Source organism: Pseudophryne corroboree, chromosome 4, assembly GCF_028390025.1.
Source record: "Pseudophryne corroboree isolate aPseCor3 chromosome 4, aPseCor3.hap2, whole genome shotgun sequence".
In the NCBI taxonomy this organism is placed as follows: Eukaryota; Metazoa; Chordata; class Amphibia; order Anura; family Myobatrachidae; genus Pseudophryne; species Pseudophryne corroboree.
In genome coordinates this window covers 314,408,419-314,425,385 of record NC_086447.1, presented here as the reverse complement: position 1 = coordinate 314,425,385, position 16,967 = coordinate 314,408,419, and the positions used below count along the sequence as shown (strand labels likewise).

The following is a 16,967-nucleotide window of genomic DNA, read 5'->3' as shown; positions in this document are numbered from 1 at the left end:
GCCGTAATGTGTAAAATGGGGATTTAATGTATCAAGGGCATTGCGGTGTTTGGCATAATATGGTGCAGGGGGCATTACTGTGTGGGGTTTAATATGAAAGCAGTTGGATGAGTCTTAATATGGTAGATTTTTTTATTTTCCTGTGGTGGCCATGACCTGTTGGGGCAGGGTCAAAAACTCGGGTGTAAGGCCACGCCCATTTTAACAATGCCAGGCCACCTCGCCAGGAGCACGTGCGCCTACGGCGCGCACACATTTTTGGCTTTTATATCTATGGGGGGCGCAGTTTTTTTTTATGTCAATGGGGGGGAATGGGGTGCATTTTTAAATCTCGCACTGGGAGCCAAATTGGCTAGAAACAGCCCCGACTCCGAGCAGGTGCAAAATTGATGGAAATCTCTACTTTAAATATACAAATAAAAATACTCTGGTGGGCAAAATTATACCTAAAGGTAATTTTCGTTGTTAAAGAGAGAATTATAATGAAATGTTAAAATACTCATACAGGCTCTCAAAATCCCATTATTTTTCTTTCATAGCCTTTTAAAGTATACCTTATGGTTCAATTTAAACAAAAAAGGGACGGAATAACTCATCTGCCTCAGGTTGATAATGCTAATTGAACCCACTTTCTTTGTCCCCCCAAAATAATTAAGTATGAAGTAAAACAATGTATAATGACTTTCAGAGTAAGGCAAGATTGATAAAAATTAGATTTATGGTAAGAACTAACTGTTATTAAATCTCTTTCTGCGAGGTACACTGGGCTCCACAGGGAATAACATCGGGGGTGTAGAGTAGGATCTTGATCCGAGGCACCAACAGGCTAAAAGCTTTGACTGTTCCCAGAATGCATAGCGCCGCCTCCTCTATAACCCCGCTTCCATGCACAGGAGCTCAGTTTTGTTAACCAGTCCAATGCAGTAGAAGGCAAAAGAGACGACAAACGTTAGTAGCTACATACACCACATTCTCACGACAGGAGAAGGTGTCAGCGGCTATACAAACCCAAAGTAGCTAAGTGCGTCAGGGTGGGCGCCCTGTGGAGCCCAGTGTACCTCGCAGAAACAGATTTAACAACAGTAAGTTCTTACCATAAATCTTGTTTTCTGCTGCGGGGTACACTGGGCTCCACAGGGAATAACATTGGGAATGTCCTAAAGCAGTTCCTCATGGGAGGGGACGCACTGTAGCAGGTACAAAGGAAGCATCCTGGGAGGCGGATGTATCAAAGGCATAGAACCTTATGAACGTGTTCACGGAGGACCACAATTGTTCAAGGGTCGCACCGCGGCGGGCCGCCCAAGAAGGTCCAACCCACCGAGTAGAATGGGCCTTGATGGTAGCAGGAGCTGGAAGGCCAGCCTGTACATAAGCATGTGCAATCACCATTCTAATCCATCTGGCCAGGCTTGTGAGCAGGCCAGCCACGTTTGTGAAAACCAAACAGTACAAAGAGAGAATCAGACTTCCTGAGAGGAGCTGTCCTCTTCACATAGATACGGAAAGCCCGTACTACATACAAAGACCGCTCTTTGGAAGACAATTTAGGAGAGACAAAGGCCGGAACCACAATCTCCATATTAAGGTGGAAAGAAGACACCACCGTAGGTAGGTACCCGGGACGTGTTCTAAGAACCGCCTGGTCACGGTGAAAAATCAGATAGGGGGACCTACAAGGCACCCTGATCCTACACCCTTCAAACAAAGGCAATAGCCAATAGAAACAATACCTTAAGAGAAAGCCACTTAAGGTCCACAGATTCAAGAGGCTCAAACGGAGACTCCTGTAAAGCCTCCAGTACCACCGACAGATCCCAAGGGGCCACAGGCAGGATGTAAGGAGGTTGAATCTGTAATGTATGAACATCAGGCAGAGTGGCAACTTTTCTCTGAAACCAAACCGACAAGGCAGAAATATGAACCTTGATGGAGGCCAGACGAAAGCCTAAGTCCAGGCCCTGTTGTAGAAAGGCCAAAAGTTTGGCCATATTAAACTTGTAAGCGTCATGATTATTAGATGCATACCAAGAAAAGTAAGAATTCCAGACCCTATGGTAAATCCGAGCAGAAGCCAGCTTACAGGCCTTCAACATAGTCTGAATGACCGCCTCAGAAAAACCCTTGGCCCTTAGTACGGAAGCTTCAAGAGCCACGCCGTCAAAGCCAGATGGGCCAAATCCTGGAAAACACAAGGGCTCTGAACAAGGAGGTCTGGTCATTGTGGAAGCAGAAGAGGATGCTCCAACGAGAGACCCTGAAGGTCTGAGAACCAATGTCATCTGTGCCACGCTGGAGCGATCAGAATTAGGATTCCTCCTTGTTTCTTGAACTTCCTTATTACTCTGGGCAGGAGTGACACCAGGGGGAACACATAAGGCAGCCAAAAATTCCATGGAATTGCCAGAGCGTCCACGAACGCTGCTTGAGGATCCCTTGCCTTGCTCCGAAGAACGGAACCTTGTGATTGTGTTGAGACGGCATCAGGTCCACATCTGGGAGGCCTCATTTGTCCACTAGGAGTTGAAATACTTCTGTATGGAGGCTCTACTCTCCGGAGTATACGTCCTGACGACTGAGGAAATCCGCTTCCCAGTTTAGGACTCCCGGGATGAACACTGCCGATATGGCTGGCAGACAGCGTTCTGCCCACTGAAGAATTCTGGATACTTCCCTCATTGCCACGCGGATTCAAATGTTGGCTTGATGATTTATGTATGCCACCGTGGTGGCGTTGTCTGACTGTACTTGAACAGGTCTGTTCTGTATTAAATGCTGGGCCAAGTTCAGAGCATTGAACACCGCCCAAAGTTCTTGAATGTTTATCGGGAGGACAGACTCCGCCTTGGTCCACCGACCCTGAAAGGAGTGTTGCTCCAACACCGCGCCACAAACCTCTGAGACTGGCATCCATTGTCAGAAGGATCCAGTTGGAGATCCAGAAGGGACGACCCCTGCTCAATCGTTGGTCCTGAAGCCACCAGCTCAGTGACAGACGGACCTCCGGAGACAAGGAGATCATGTGAGACCTGATCCGGTGAGGCAGGCCATCCCACTTGGCAAGAATCAATTTCTGTAGAGGGCGGGAATGGAATTGAGCGTACTCCACTATGTCGAACGCTGACACCATGAGACCTAGCACTTGCATTGCCGAAAGTATCGACACTTGTGGACAAGATAGGAAGCATCGAAGCCTGTCCTGAAGTTTCAGGACCTTCTCCTGAGACAAGAACAACCGCTGGTTGTGAGTGTCTACCAACGCCCTCAGGTGCACCATGCTCTGCGCAGGGACCAGGGAAGATATCTTCCAGTTGATGAGCCACCCGTGGGCTTGCAGAAACTGGAACGTCCGATCCAGATGGCGTAGGAGAATTTCTGGGGAATTTCACCAGGATCAACAAGTCGTCCAGATACGGTAGGGATCTTGAGCCCTTGACGACGGAGTATAGCCGTCATTACCGCCATGACCTTGGTTAAGACTTGCGGGGCCGTGGTCAAGCCAAAAGGTAACACCCGAAATTGGTAATGGAGGTTGTCAACAGCAAACCTCAGATATTGCTGAAGCGACATTGCAATAGGAATATGCAGGTAAACATCCTGTATGTCCAGAGAGACCATATAATCCCGGGGTTCCAAAGAGAGAACAATAGAGTGAAGGGTTTCCATACGAAACTTGGAGACTCTCACATATTTGTTCAAGGACTTGAGGTTGAGAATGGTCCAAGAAGACCCATTCAGTTTCGGGACTAGGAATAGTGATGAATAGTACCCCTTGCCTCTCTGAGCCAGAGGCACCTGTACTACCACTCCTGTGTCCAAGAGGGACTGTACCACCGAATGAAGAGTTTGCCTTCACCTGATCCGAAGGGACGTTCGTCAGGCAAAATCGATGAGGGGGACGATTCTTGAAGGATACGGCGTAACCTCGAGTGACGACTTCCCGTACCCAGGCATCAGAAGTGGTCTTCAACCATTCCTGGGTAAACCCTAGAAGTCGGCTCCCCACCCTGGGATCCCCCAGAGGGAGTCCCGCCATGTCATGCAGCAGGCTTGTCCATTTTGGAAGCAGGCTGATGGGCAGCCCAGGCCCGTTTAGGTTTGGGCTTAGCGGTTTTGGAAGTGTGAGCATGTTTCGGGTACGCCTGACCTTTTGCTTTACCTGAAGGACGAAAGGAGCGAAAGGAAGTACTCTTAGCCTTCGGTACCGAAGGAGCAGTACTAGGTAGACACGCTGTTTTAGCAGAAGCTAAGTCAGCCACTATCTTGCTGAGGTACTCTCTAAAAAGAATAACTCCCTTAAAAGGGAGCCCCTCCAGGGCTTTCTTAGAGTCCAAATCCACAGACCAGGACCGTAACCAGAGAATCCGGCGAGCCAAAATGGACGTAGTAAAAGCCTTGGCAGCCAGAATACCGGCATCAGAAGCCGCCTCCTTAATGTAATGAGATGCTGTGACAATATACGAGAGATATTGTCTAGCATTATCAGAAAGTTGGATGGCAGCTCTGCTTCTACCTCCTGAGCCCACGCTTCAATAGCCTCTGCAGCCAATGTTGCTGCAATAGTGGGCCGATGCACAGCACCTGCTAGGGTGTAAATTGCTTTTAAATTGCCCTCCACACGCTTATCCGTCGGTTCTTTCAGAGAAGTGATGGTAGTTACAGGCAGAGCCGAGGACACCACCAGCCGCGCCACTTGCGAATCCACTGGAGGGGGTGTTTCCCAATTTTTACTTAGCTCCCCAGCTAGGGGATAGCGAGCCAGCATCTTCTTGTGAGGTCTGAATTTCTTTCCTGGATTTTCCCAGGATTCCGGACGTATTTCAATGAAATGGTCAGAATGAGGTAAAACTTGTTTAACAACCTTCTGACGTTTAAATCTGTCCGGTTTCTTGGAGGTGGCATCAGGCTCTGCGTCATCAGTAATTTGAAGAATTAGCCTGATAGCCTCCAATAAGTCAGGAACATCCACCTGAGAGACCGATTCCCCATCAGAATTATCAGGATCAGTGTCTGTAGGGTCAGTATATACGCCTTCTTCATCAGACGAGGTGTCTGGGACGTGGGTGGATTGTGAGGAAGTAATGGCCCACTTAGAGGACCCCTTGGTCTTAGGCGGGCGAGGGTTAGACGTCTGTTTAGTCAGTGATCTGCCCAAGGCGGATTAACCGCAGGGCCCATAAGCGGTTGTGCCGGCACAGGAGGTTCCATAGAGGGCATAGTTAATAACGTGGAGAAAGTAGCCCAAGGTGAGTCGTCATGAACCCCCGTTGATTCAGTTCCACTGGGGGGTAGGGAACCCCCAGAACCTGAACCCTCTGCTACTATGTTTTCCTTTAATATGTCTGCAGCGTCACCACCATGCAATGTGGGATCAGCCCCAGCTCCGTCGCCCCTTGTAGCTGACATGTTTGAAAGCTTAATTCATGGGCAACCCAGTACAATATCAGCAGCTTAATACCTTAACAAGAACCCCCTGTGCAGTGTATGAGCACAAACAAAGAATTCAAGAGGTATATGGTGACTGAAAATCACAGAGAAAAATACACAGTAAGTATATCCTGTGAAACACCTATATCAGAGGTCCCCAAACTCGGTCCTCAAGGCACCCCAATGGTCCTGGTTTTAAATGTATCCATGCCTGGTCACAGGTGACTTAATTAGCACCCTAGTCAATTTGATTTAACCATCTGTGCTGAGCCTTGAATATAGCTAAAACCTGGACTGTTGGGGTGCCTTGAGGACCGCGTTTGGGAACCTCTGACCTATATTAAGCAATAACCCTGACGCACTTAGCCCACTCAGGGTACAGAATATAGGGATAGCAATCTGAGTGAGATACACGAAATGGAAGTCACGCAGCAGCTATATGCACACACACAGAGTCACATGTACAATGCAGAAATTATGACATTCAATAAAACTGCACTGGACTAGAAATACAAAGTAATACTAAGTACAGCTATATAATCAATAGATATAACAATGCACAGTAAAGACTGGATGTAAATCACAGGGTACTTGTACTAAATAACCCTGACTAAATGCACTATTTCTTAACTAACACTGTCAGCAGACATGTAGAATACTTAAGTGTCCTGTAAGATGCACAGCGCTGACATGCAGGCGGCATTACAGAGGAGGATTTGCCCAAACAGTCCCAGGATCAGCTCAGCTTGAGGTAATGGCGCCCAAACGCTGACAGGGAGTGAGGGAGAGAGAGAGATGCAGCTCCAGGGTGGGAACATTTACTCTAAATGGCGCCCTGGGGCTGGGGGAGGGGCTACAGGTCAAAGCCTTATCCCCTTGCTGGACTTCACCACCGGGTACTGTGGGCTATGTAACAAACGTTTTTTAGTAAAACCGACCTGTGCCCTTGCCCTGGTGGTCTAGTGGGGTCCCTGCACTACCACAGTGTCCACGCCAGCGTGCACGGCCCGCCTCCCACCGTCCGCGCCGGATCGCGGTTTCCAGCAGGTCCTGTCTGGGGGACCCTCTTACCTCCTCCCAAAGTGCAGCCACGCGATCCTGGAGAGCTGCGGTGGGGTGTGTGACTGACTGAAGCAAACTGGAGCCTCCGCTGTAAGTAGCCGGCAACCAGGGCACAGGAGTAAACACCACCGCTGGGGGAGGTGATGGAGCTGCAGCAGGAGATGTCTGACTGACATCTAACACACACAGTGACTCTGCTGCAGCCCTTGAAGTCTTCAGATTTCACTTAAAAAAGCTCTTCTGAGGGCTGCTGGAGCAGCCCTACCTGTTGTATGCCTTCACTGCATGGCAACAACAACAAAACTGAGCTCCTGTGCACAGAGGCGGGGTTATAGAGGAGGTGGCGCTATGCATTCTGGGAACAGTCAAAGCTTTTAGCCTGTTGGTGCTACGGATCAAGATCTTACTCTACACCCCCAATGTTTTTCCCTGTGGAGCCCAGTGTACCCCGCAGCAGAAACATTTTTTTCTGTAATCTCCATATTTTTTGATACCATAAATGAAGATGAAGTATATGCACTCTTCTCATCTGCCTACTCTACTACCTCTCCTCTTGATTCTAAACCCTCGAAAATGAGTAAAGCTCTGTCTCCTGTGCTCATCCCAGCCTTAACTAAAATCTGTAATCTCTCTCTGTCTACTGGTATCTTTCCTTCTTTCCTATCTTTCCTTTCCGTCTTCAGGACACAGCCCTTTCTTAGTTCTCATCCTACTTATCTAATCGCTCCTTCAGTATTTGTTTATCTGAATCCACCTCCTCTTCGCTTCCTCTCTCAGTTGGAGTATTGCAAGGCTCAGTCTTAAGGTGTGTACACACGGTGAGATTTTTTCTTGAGATTTTGACTATATAGTCAAAATCGCAAGAAAAGTTAGTGCAGATCGCAAGGTGAAAGTCACCTTGCGATCCCGATGCGCGGCCCCGCCAGGTCGGCATCGCAAGAAAAGATAGACTGTGCAGGTAAGTCAATCCTTGCTAGATCGGTGTACTATCTAGTTCATCTCACATGTCAATGACATCTCACATAAGCCAAAATCTCACATAAGCCAAAATCGTAAGCACACATAGTCCATATCTCAAGAAAAGTTAGTCAAAATCTGTCCTATCTGGGCTCCGGGGAGTTCAAGGGAAATCGCAAGTAAAAATCGAACATAGCCAGAATCTCACCGTGTGTACACACCCTTAGGTCCTCTGCTTTTCTCTATCTATACAACATTTCTTGGCAAACTAATCAGCTCTTTTGGATTTCAGTATCATTTGTATGCAGATGATACTCAAATCTACCTATCCTCCCCATATTTGTCTCTATCTGTATTGGGCCGGGTCACTGAATGCCTTTCTACCATTTCATCTTGGATGTCATCTCACCACCTCAAACTTAGTATTTCCAAAACAGAATTCATTATATTTCCACCAGTCAATAGTAGTTACCAACCTGATATCTCTATCACTGTTGATAACTCAGCAATCAGCCCTACCCCACAAGCTCGCTGCCTAGGTGTCATTCTTGACTCTGAACTGTCCTTTGTTTCCCACATTCAATCTGTCTCAAAAGCATGTTACATACATCTAAGAAACATATCCAAAATACGACCATATCTTAAACAAGACACAGCAATACTCTGATCCATGCTCTCATTATCTCCCGCATTGATTATTGTAATAGTCTCCTGACTGGTCTTCCCAAACATAGGCTCTCACCACTACAATCCATTTTGAATGCAGCTGCAAGGCTAATCTTCCTCGCTAGACGTTCATCGTCTGCAGATCCGCTCTTTCAGTCCACTCACTGGTTACCGGTATTCTACCGTATTAAATATAAAATACTTTTATTTACATACAAGGCTATTAACCAAACTGCACCAACATACATCTCTTCACTCATCTCAAAATATCTCCCTACCCGACCTCTCAGCTCCGCACATGATCTGAGTCTCTCATCCAAATGTATTACCTGTTCCCATTCAAAATTATAGGACTTTATCCGGGCTTCAACCACTCTGTGGAATGCCCTTCCATGCACAGTAAGACTCAACTCTAGTCTCCAAACCTTTACAATGTTCCCTGAAAACTCACCTCTTCAGTAACGCCTATCAAATTTCAGACCCACCCACATAACCTTCAGTGCTTCCCTATCTAATTACATCCTCTCTGTACCGTACACAACCTCACATATTTTGACTTTCTTTACTCTCACACCCTCCTGACCCTTGGCCAACATTGCTGGGTGATCATTTCCCTATAGATTGTAAGCTTGCGAGCAGGGCCTTCCTACCTCTATGTCTGTTTCTACCCAGTTTTGTTCTATTCTGTTGTTCTAATTGTAAAGTTCAATGGAATATGCTGCGCTATATAAGACACTGTTAACAAAAAATAAAATAAAACAAAATATTTTGATTGACAAAGGGTCAAAATGATGTGAGTTTTTTTCCAGATACAAAACAAACGGAGCATCATGAGTGGCATTTCCAAGGAATTTTTAGAAACTTTGACCCCTGTATCTCAAAAAATAAAAATTTGACATGGGTTAGTAGCTAAGTGTTAGTGTACAAAGTATCATGAAAATCTGAATCGGTGGGTGAACGGACATGGAATGACCCAATTTCCAAACAAACAAAGATCTGCTTTAAAATGGAAACTAGATCCTATTCCTCTATTCATTATTATCCATCATCAGCATAAAAAATACAGCAAAAGCTTTTTCAGGCCTAGAAGGTTAGGGGTTACGGTCGTTAGGTCGACAAAACTTATGTCGACAGTCATTAGGTCAACCACTGAAGGGCGACATGCATTAGGTTGACATGGCCGTTAGGTTGACATGTACTAGGTCGACAGGTCAAAAGGTCGACATGAGATTATGAGATTTAAAAAATATAATTTTGGGGATTTTTTCATACTTAACGATCCACGTGGACTACGATTGGAACGGTAATCTGTGCTGAGCGAAGCAGTAGCAGAGCGAGGCACCTTGCCCGAAGCATGGCGAGCAAAGCGAGCCATGCAAGGGGACACGGTGCACTAATTTGGGTTCCCCGTCACTTTACGGAGACGACATCAAAAACATTGAAAAACCTCATGTCGGCCTTTTGACCCGTCGACCTAGTACATGTCGACCTAATGCCCATGTCGACCTAATGCATGTCGACCTAATGGCAATGTCGACCTTCAGTGGTCGACCTAATGAGTGTCGACCTAAGTTGGGTCAACCCAACGACCAACAGCAATACATAATATACTTTAGTAAAGCACAGAAGGAGACCTGCACAAAAAATAGGTATGTAAAATAGCAAACATTAAACCATATTCAGACAACTGGAAATTGATTTTGAAATTTCAAGATGACTGCTTTGAAATTGTGAATAAAGACCACAATGAATAAGCAAATCACACTAGATAATTTTGAGAGTATAAACTAATCTCCTGGAGAACCCACTAAGACCAGTATTCAATTAGCTGCGGTGGTTTACTGCAGCTAATTGATTCTAATAGCCCTGATATCTGGCATTTATCGGATATTATGCATCGGGTGCCTCAGGCATGGGAAGCATAATCTCCAATAAGCAGCCCTCAGAGCCAATGATTACACATAGGTCTGGATACTTATCCCGGATTCCAAGTGTTATCGCATGATAATGGGACATTTTTCTCCCGTAAATAAGGGCTTTAATTGAATAGCCTGATAATGACTATCGGTCAAAAAATCGCGCCTGTTTTGTATGGGGCTAAATGAATAACGGTATGTATGAGATAGGGGAGGGTCCCTGACTGCTACAGTGGACATATAAACACATATCATTATCAACAACCTGTATGCTAATAGTTCTTAGGCTTACCTAAAAACATCTTGCCATTTATACGTCTTGGAAGGGCTCCGCCAGATGCTCCAGTTGGTTTCTAGAAATCAAAAAAAGTATAATGTTTAGTATAAATGCTAGAATTTAGCAATATATTAAGACTCCATGCTCTGGTCACTACAGTCCATGGGCAAAAAGTACATCCAAGTCATTCAATCTCAACTAGAGTAAAGGTAATGTTGCATTGGCACCTCCCTGTGTACAATAGATCATGCCCCCTCACCTGTTGGGTATGGGACGTTGGGTCGACTCAACTTAGGTCGACAGTCATTAGGTCGACCATGGAAGGTCGACATGCATTAGGTCGACAGGGACAATAGGTCAACATGAGTTTTTGGACTTTTTTGGCATCGTTTTCTTCGTAAAGTGACAGGGAAACCCAATTAGTGCACAGTGTCCCTCGCATGGCTTGCTTCGCTCGCCATGCTTCAGGCAAGGTCACCGTTCCCAATTGAGGTCTACGTGGATCGTTAAGTATGAAAAAGTTTAAAAAATGGGAAAAACTCATGTCGACCTTTTGAGCTGTCGACCTAATGACCATGTCGACCTAATGCATGTCAACCTTCAGTGGTCTACCTAATGACTGTCGCCCTAAGCTGTGTCGACCTAATGACCGTATCCCCACCTGTCATAGGGATGTAGTTAAAAACACGCTGGACGGGATCCAGGTGGTCGAAATACCGATGCAGGAATCTCAAACGGCGGCATAATACTGGCATCACAATCCCGACAGAGCTCGCGATCCCGACATGAAAATACAGATGCATGGAATCCCAAATGTTCTGTCAGCAGGAAATGCTCATGTCCTGCTGCGGGGGGGGGGGGGGTTAGGTTTAGGCATTAGAAGGGGGGTTAGGGTTAGGGTGCAGGGACGGGAAGGGGATAGTTAGGTACCGGGGAGGGGGGGGGGTTAGGCACTTACACGGGGCGGTTAGGGTTTGGCACCAAGTGGGGAGGGTTAGGTTTAGGCAGCGGGGAAGGTTAGGCTAGAATTAGGCACTACTGGGGAGGGTTAGGGTTAGGCACCCACAAGGGAGGGTTAGGGTTGCTGTAGGGGGCAGGGGGTGGTTGGGGTACTTTCTGCAGGGCTGTCAGGATTTTGATGGTCAGGATGCCGCAGTCGATATTGTGGCAATCGACATACCGTCCATCGGTATATCATGACGATTCCCTGTCATAGACCAGTATACACCAGTTTTGACTGTAAAAATTATTAGAATAATACAAAGAAGAGACTTGCCCACTCTTCTGAGTGGCCGAGAGCACCTGCATAAAGTTGCAAGCACTTCAGATGAAAAGGTCCCTATTTAGTGAGATGTGTAATAGCGGCAGAGTCCCTGTATATAGCGGATGTTAGGATGCCTGAAAGTGTATGTATAGGAGAGAGGGTCCCTGTGCAATGGAATGTTCCACACGTTATAAGTCTCCCATGAGGGTGGAAGCAGCAGTGACAGCAACTCCAACTAGTCCCACCGTGCTGAAGGACATGGAGAAGTGTATATAAAGTTTTCTTGTTCTTACATCCCAAGATGGTCTGACGCCCAACATCCGTTTACTGCACTGCACTGGATGTCCATGTGTGTCCCCTCCATCAGGCACTTTATGCTAAGCACCCATGTATTCGGGGGTACTGCGCGTCATTATTTCCCACCTTGACAATCCGTCAAATGCTCCATAACAACTCGCCTCTTAATGCTTGCCTATCCTACCCCCTTTCTAGACACTCTTGTCAGCTTCCTCTACATCCTCCATTTCCACATACACTCATGTCCTATATGCACCTTCTAGAATATAAGATTTCATGGTCAGGGTCCTCTCTACCCTGTGTGTCATGTTTAATAGAAAAAGTGTGTTCAGCGCACCCCTAGCTTACACAATGGGCGGGATGTACTAATGTACATCGCCGCCCTGCGCCACGATGTTGATCGCATATGTACTAACATATGCGATCAGCATTGCGGAGGACATCTCTTCCAATAAGAGCTGACCTCCGCGATGCGCAGCGGCAGCCTGACTTCCGGGATTCGGCCCGGGAGTCAGTCTGCGCATGCGCAGGGTGACGGGGGCGGCCGCAGGGCATGCTGGGAGGGATCCCTCACACAGCGCCGCGGAGAGAAGCCCATAGGCTTCTATGGACTATCGCCAGCTAAAGCTGGCGTACCCCGCCGCGGCGCTGACCTGCCGGCCGGGGGTTAGTACATCAGGAAAATGCGGTAAACAGGGAGTTTACCGCATTTTCCGCTTAGTACATCCGGCTGAATATTTTTAATCAGTTGTAGATGTGATTACAAATAAATATAGCACCTTTATGCGGTATATAAATAATCAATTGTAAATATGATTACAGATAAATATAGCACTTTTATGCAGTATATAGATAAAAGTATACACACTGTATAGTTATAAAAGACATTAGATATACATAATTACATAGAACATATATTGTACTATTTTACCATTTTAAATAAAACACTAACTTTTATAACTATACAGTGTGTATACTTTTAATTATATACTGCATAAAGCTGCTATATTTATCTGTAATTATATGTACAATTGATTATTTATATAGTGCATAAAGGTTCTATATTTATTTGTAATCACATCTACAACTGATTAAACATATTGTGTAAGGTAGGGGTGCGCTAAACACACTTTTTCTATTATACTTGTTCACCCTAGAGAGGGGTTCTATAGTACACCCACTACTTGTTCATTAGCAGCAACCAGCTTATAGTGCTATATACAGGATCAGCGCAGTTCTTTACATCTCTTTTATCCCCGTGTGTCATGTTGTCTGCTTTATTAGAATCTGATGTCATGTATGAAGCAGATTCTTCTGCTGCCTGTTCACTCACACGCGTGGAATATGTACCTGGATCTGTGCTAGCTCATAAACTATTCATGTATGCATTATCATGCCTAATTGTATGTGCGTATCAGTTATTACGTTTATTATATCCATGTACATCATGTTTGTCAGATAATTGTCTGGCGCTATGGAATCTGCGTTGCCTTGACATGTTCCCATAGTCTTAGCAAGTCAAGCACACAAAGTATTGATCATGGCAGATCCCAGTAAGTATGAATCTATAGACATGGGCCTAATGCTGGGTACACACCTGTACAATCATCGGGCCGATTATCTGATATTGGCTGATAGGCCCAACAATTGTATAGGTGTGTATGAGGAGCGTTACCCAATAAATCGCTTAAAACGGTCCTGCAACTGTCCGATCGTAAGGTCGCATCTTATGTGCAGCACAGCTGAACTACCAATCACATACAGTAGCCGAATGTAGTGTACATACTGAGCTATTTCTTGTCTAGTGTATACAGGGTCACAGGGTATCAAGCTGTGTACAAACTACGCGGCTGATCGGGAGTGTTTAAACGATCAGCCAAGTGATCACAAAGGTGTGTACCTTGCTTAAGATTACATTAAAGGTGCAAAACGCTTCAGAGCTTTGAAGATTGGTTAGGTCAATTCATTTGTAATTCTAGCCCATAATATAAGTCATAGAGATAATACCTGTATATTTATGGCATAAATACTGTATCAGTTCAGTTGTGACAACCAAAAAACATGAAAGTTGGGGACTGTTTGAGTGTGTTCCCTTCGGTTGCTCCAGTTATCTCCCACACTCCAAGAACATACTAGTAGGTTAAATAGCTTGAGAACATTAACCCAGGTGTGTACGTGTGCCCATGTGTACTGTATCCATCCAGATTGTAAGATTTACTGGTCCAGGGGCTGATGTGAATGGAAATGACCCTCTCTATAAAGTATTCATAATAGGTAGGCTCTGTATAGATTAGGAACAAAGTTTTCTTTCTAAAGCATTTTCTATTGGAATCAGTAAGTCTCAGCAAGCATTCCTTCTACCACCACATGGGTGAGAACCCTTAGGAAACCGGGGATAGGTCTCTGAGAATACATGCTGTACTAGCTAAGCCAACCATGATTAGCGTATGCTGGTAACAACAAAACATTGTCCCTGTGTTTCAAATAAAGCAGTAATATCATGGTGAAGGATTAAAATACAAGCCTATTACTGAGAGATCTAGGCAGCAGGGCCGTTTCTAGCTAATTTGGCTCCCAGTGCGAGATTTCAAAATGCGCCCCCCCCCCCCCCCATTCACAGACAAAAAAAAGCGCCCCCCCCCATAGATATAAAAAGGAAAAGTATGCGCGCGCTACAATGGGCGTGGCCTCGTTAAAATGAGCGTGGTCTCATCTGATCTCATCATCACGGCCACCACAGGATAAAAAAAAAAACAGTCCCCATTTTACACGGTACGGCAGGCACGTGTCCCCATTTTACACATTGCGGCAGGCACGTGTCCCCATTTTACACGTCCCCATTTTACACATTGCGGCAGGCATGTGTCTCCATTGTACACATTGCGGCAGGCATGTGTCCCCATTTTACACATTACGGCAGGCAAGAGTCCCCATTTTACACATTACGGCAGGCAAGAGTCCCCATTTTACACATTGCGGCAGGCACGTGTCCCCATTTTACACATTGCGGCAGGAACGTGTCCCCATTTTACACATTGCGGCAGGAACGTGTCCCCATTTTACACATTGCGACAGGCACGTGTCCCCATTTTACACATTGTAGCAGGCACGTGTCCCCATTTTCCACATTACGGCAGGCACATGTCCCCATTTTACACATTGCGACAGGCACGTGTCCCCATTTTACCCATTGTAGCAGGCACGTGTCCCCATTTTCCACATTACGGCAGGCACATGTCCCCATTTTACACATTGTGGTAGGCACGTGTCCCCATTTTACACATTGCGGCAGGCACGTGTCCCCATTTTACACATTACGGCAGGCACGTGTCCCCATTTTACACAGCACGGCAGGCACGTGTCCCTATTTTATACAGCACGGCAGGCACGTGTCCCCATTTTACACATTGCGGCAGGCACATGTCCCCATTTTACACAGTACAGCAGGCAAGTGTCCCCATTTTACACAGCACAGCAGGCACATGTCTCCATTTTACACAGCATGGCAGGAAAGTGTCCACATTCTATACAGTACGGCAGGCAAGTGTCAAGTGGGGGGGGGGGGAAGGTAGAGGGAGGGTGGGGGGGAATATACAACTTACATATCAAGACGATCTTCCCGCTCCTCGGGCGGGCCGCCTCTCCTTTCTCGCGCCGGGCGCCGGCTCTTTCCAGCTTGGCTCCCCCTCCTCTTCCCGGGTACTCGTGCTCGGGGGCGGAGTTTCGCGGATTGACGCAGTTGCGTCATGACGTCACAATGCAACCGCGTCATTCCGTGAAACTCCGCCCCCCGAGCAGGAGTACTCGGGAAGAGGGAGGAGGAGGGAATCAGGGACCCGTAAAGTGCCGCGGCGGGCGCCCCGTGCGGTTGCACGGCTCGCCCGCCGCAAGAAACGGCACTGCTAGGCAGGCACGTCTATGAGGGCTAATCTAATGTGAAAAGTACTCCAAAATTTGATTGTATAGTTCATGAACGGTGTTGTGAATTATAGATGTGTGTAACAGGGTCATTCAGTCATTGTAGGCTATTTTGGGTTTACACTGCAGAGGCCCGTTGATCTAAAGACACAAAGTATGATCTAACAAGCCTAATGGTTTTCTGTGCTTAGCACCTTTAAATTATTCAGCTGTTGCAATGAGGCTTTCTTAAGCGATGACCACATAGCAGGGACTGGCCAGTGACAGCAGCTACAGGGGAAGCTAAAGCTCTGACCAGACATATCCCTGAAGTCCCAGACATATCCCTGAAGTCCTGCTGCTAAATAAACCTGTGACTACGGAGTTGGAATACAGTAATATAGCTGCTACAATACTGGTGCCGACACACACGGGGGCTAATAAAGTGTCAGTTTTTACACTGTGCATGCTTCATAGCCCAGCACACACATCCATGGGTCATTCAGAGGGGACGAAATCAAAATATCGACATTTACAATGTCAATATCCATAAAGTCAACATCACAATTTAGTAGTAAGTAAGAAGTAGTAAGAAGTAGTAAGAAGTCCCTGCTCAAAAGTTTACAATATACAGTGCATCCGGAAAGTATTCACAGTGCTTAATTTTTTCCACATTTTGTTATGTTACAGCCTTATTCAAAATGGAATAAATTAATTTTTTCCCCTCAAAATTCTACACACAATACCCCATAATGATAATGTGAAAAAAAGTTTTTTTTGTGGTTTTTGCAAATTTATTAAAAATAAAAAACTAAGAAATCACATGTACAGAAGTATTCACAGCCTTTGCCATGAAGCTCAAAATTGAGCTCAGGTGCATCCTGTTTGCACTGATGATTCTTGAGATGTTCCTACAGCTTAATTGGAGTCCACCTGTGGTAAATTCAGTAAACTGGACATGATTTGGAAAGGCACACACCTGTCTATATAAGATCCCACACGTGACAGTTCATGTCTAAGCAAAAACCAAGCATGAAGTCAAAGGAATTGTCTGTAGACCTCCGGGACAGGATTGTCTCGGGGCACAAATCTGGGGAAGGGTACAGAAAAATATCTGCTGCTTTGAAGGTCCCAATGAGCACAGTGGCCTCCATCATCCGTAAATGGAAGAAGTTCGGAACCACCAGGACTCTTCCTAGAGTTG

The 16,967-nt window shown here is 46.0% G+C and overlaps 1 protein-coding gene across 1 annotated transcript in view; it reads right to left on the bottom strand.

Annotated features, from left to right (window-relative positions):
• Nucleotides 1–16,967, bottom strand: part of USP13 (ubiquitin specific peptidase 13) — a 426,048-nt gene that overhangs the window by 246,811 nt on the left and 162,270 nt on the right. Inside the window, exon 3 of the mRNA XM_063916319.1 lies at nt 10,321–10,381. Within this exon, the coding sequence (XP_063772389.1) occupies nt 10,321–10,381 (61 nt within the window). The remainder of the gene's footprint in view (nt 1–10,320; nt 10,382–16,967) is intronic.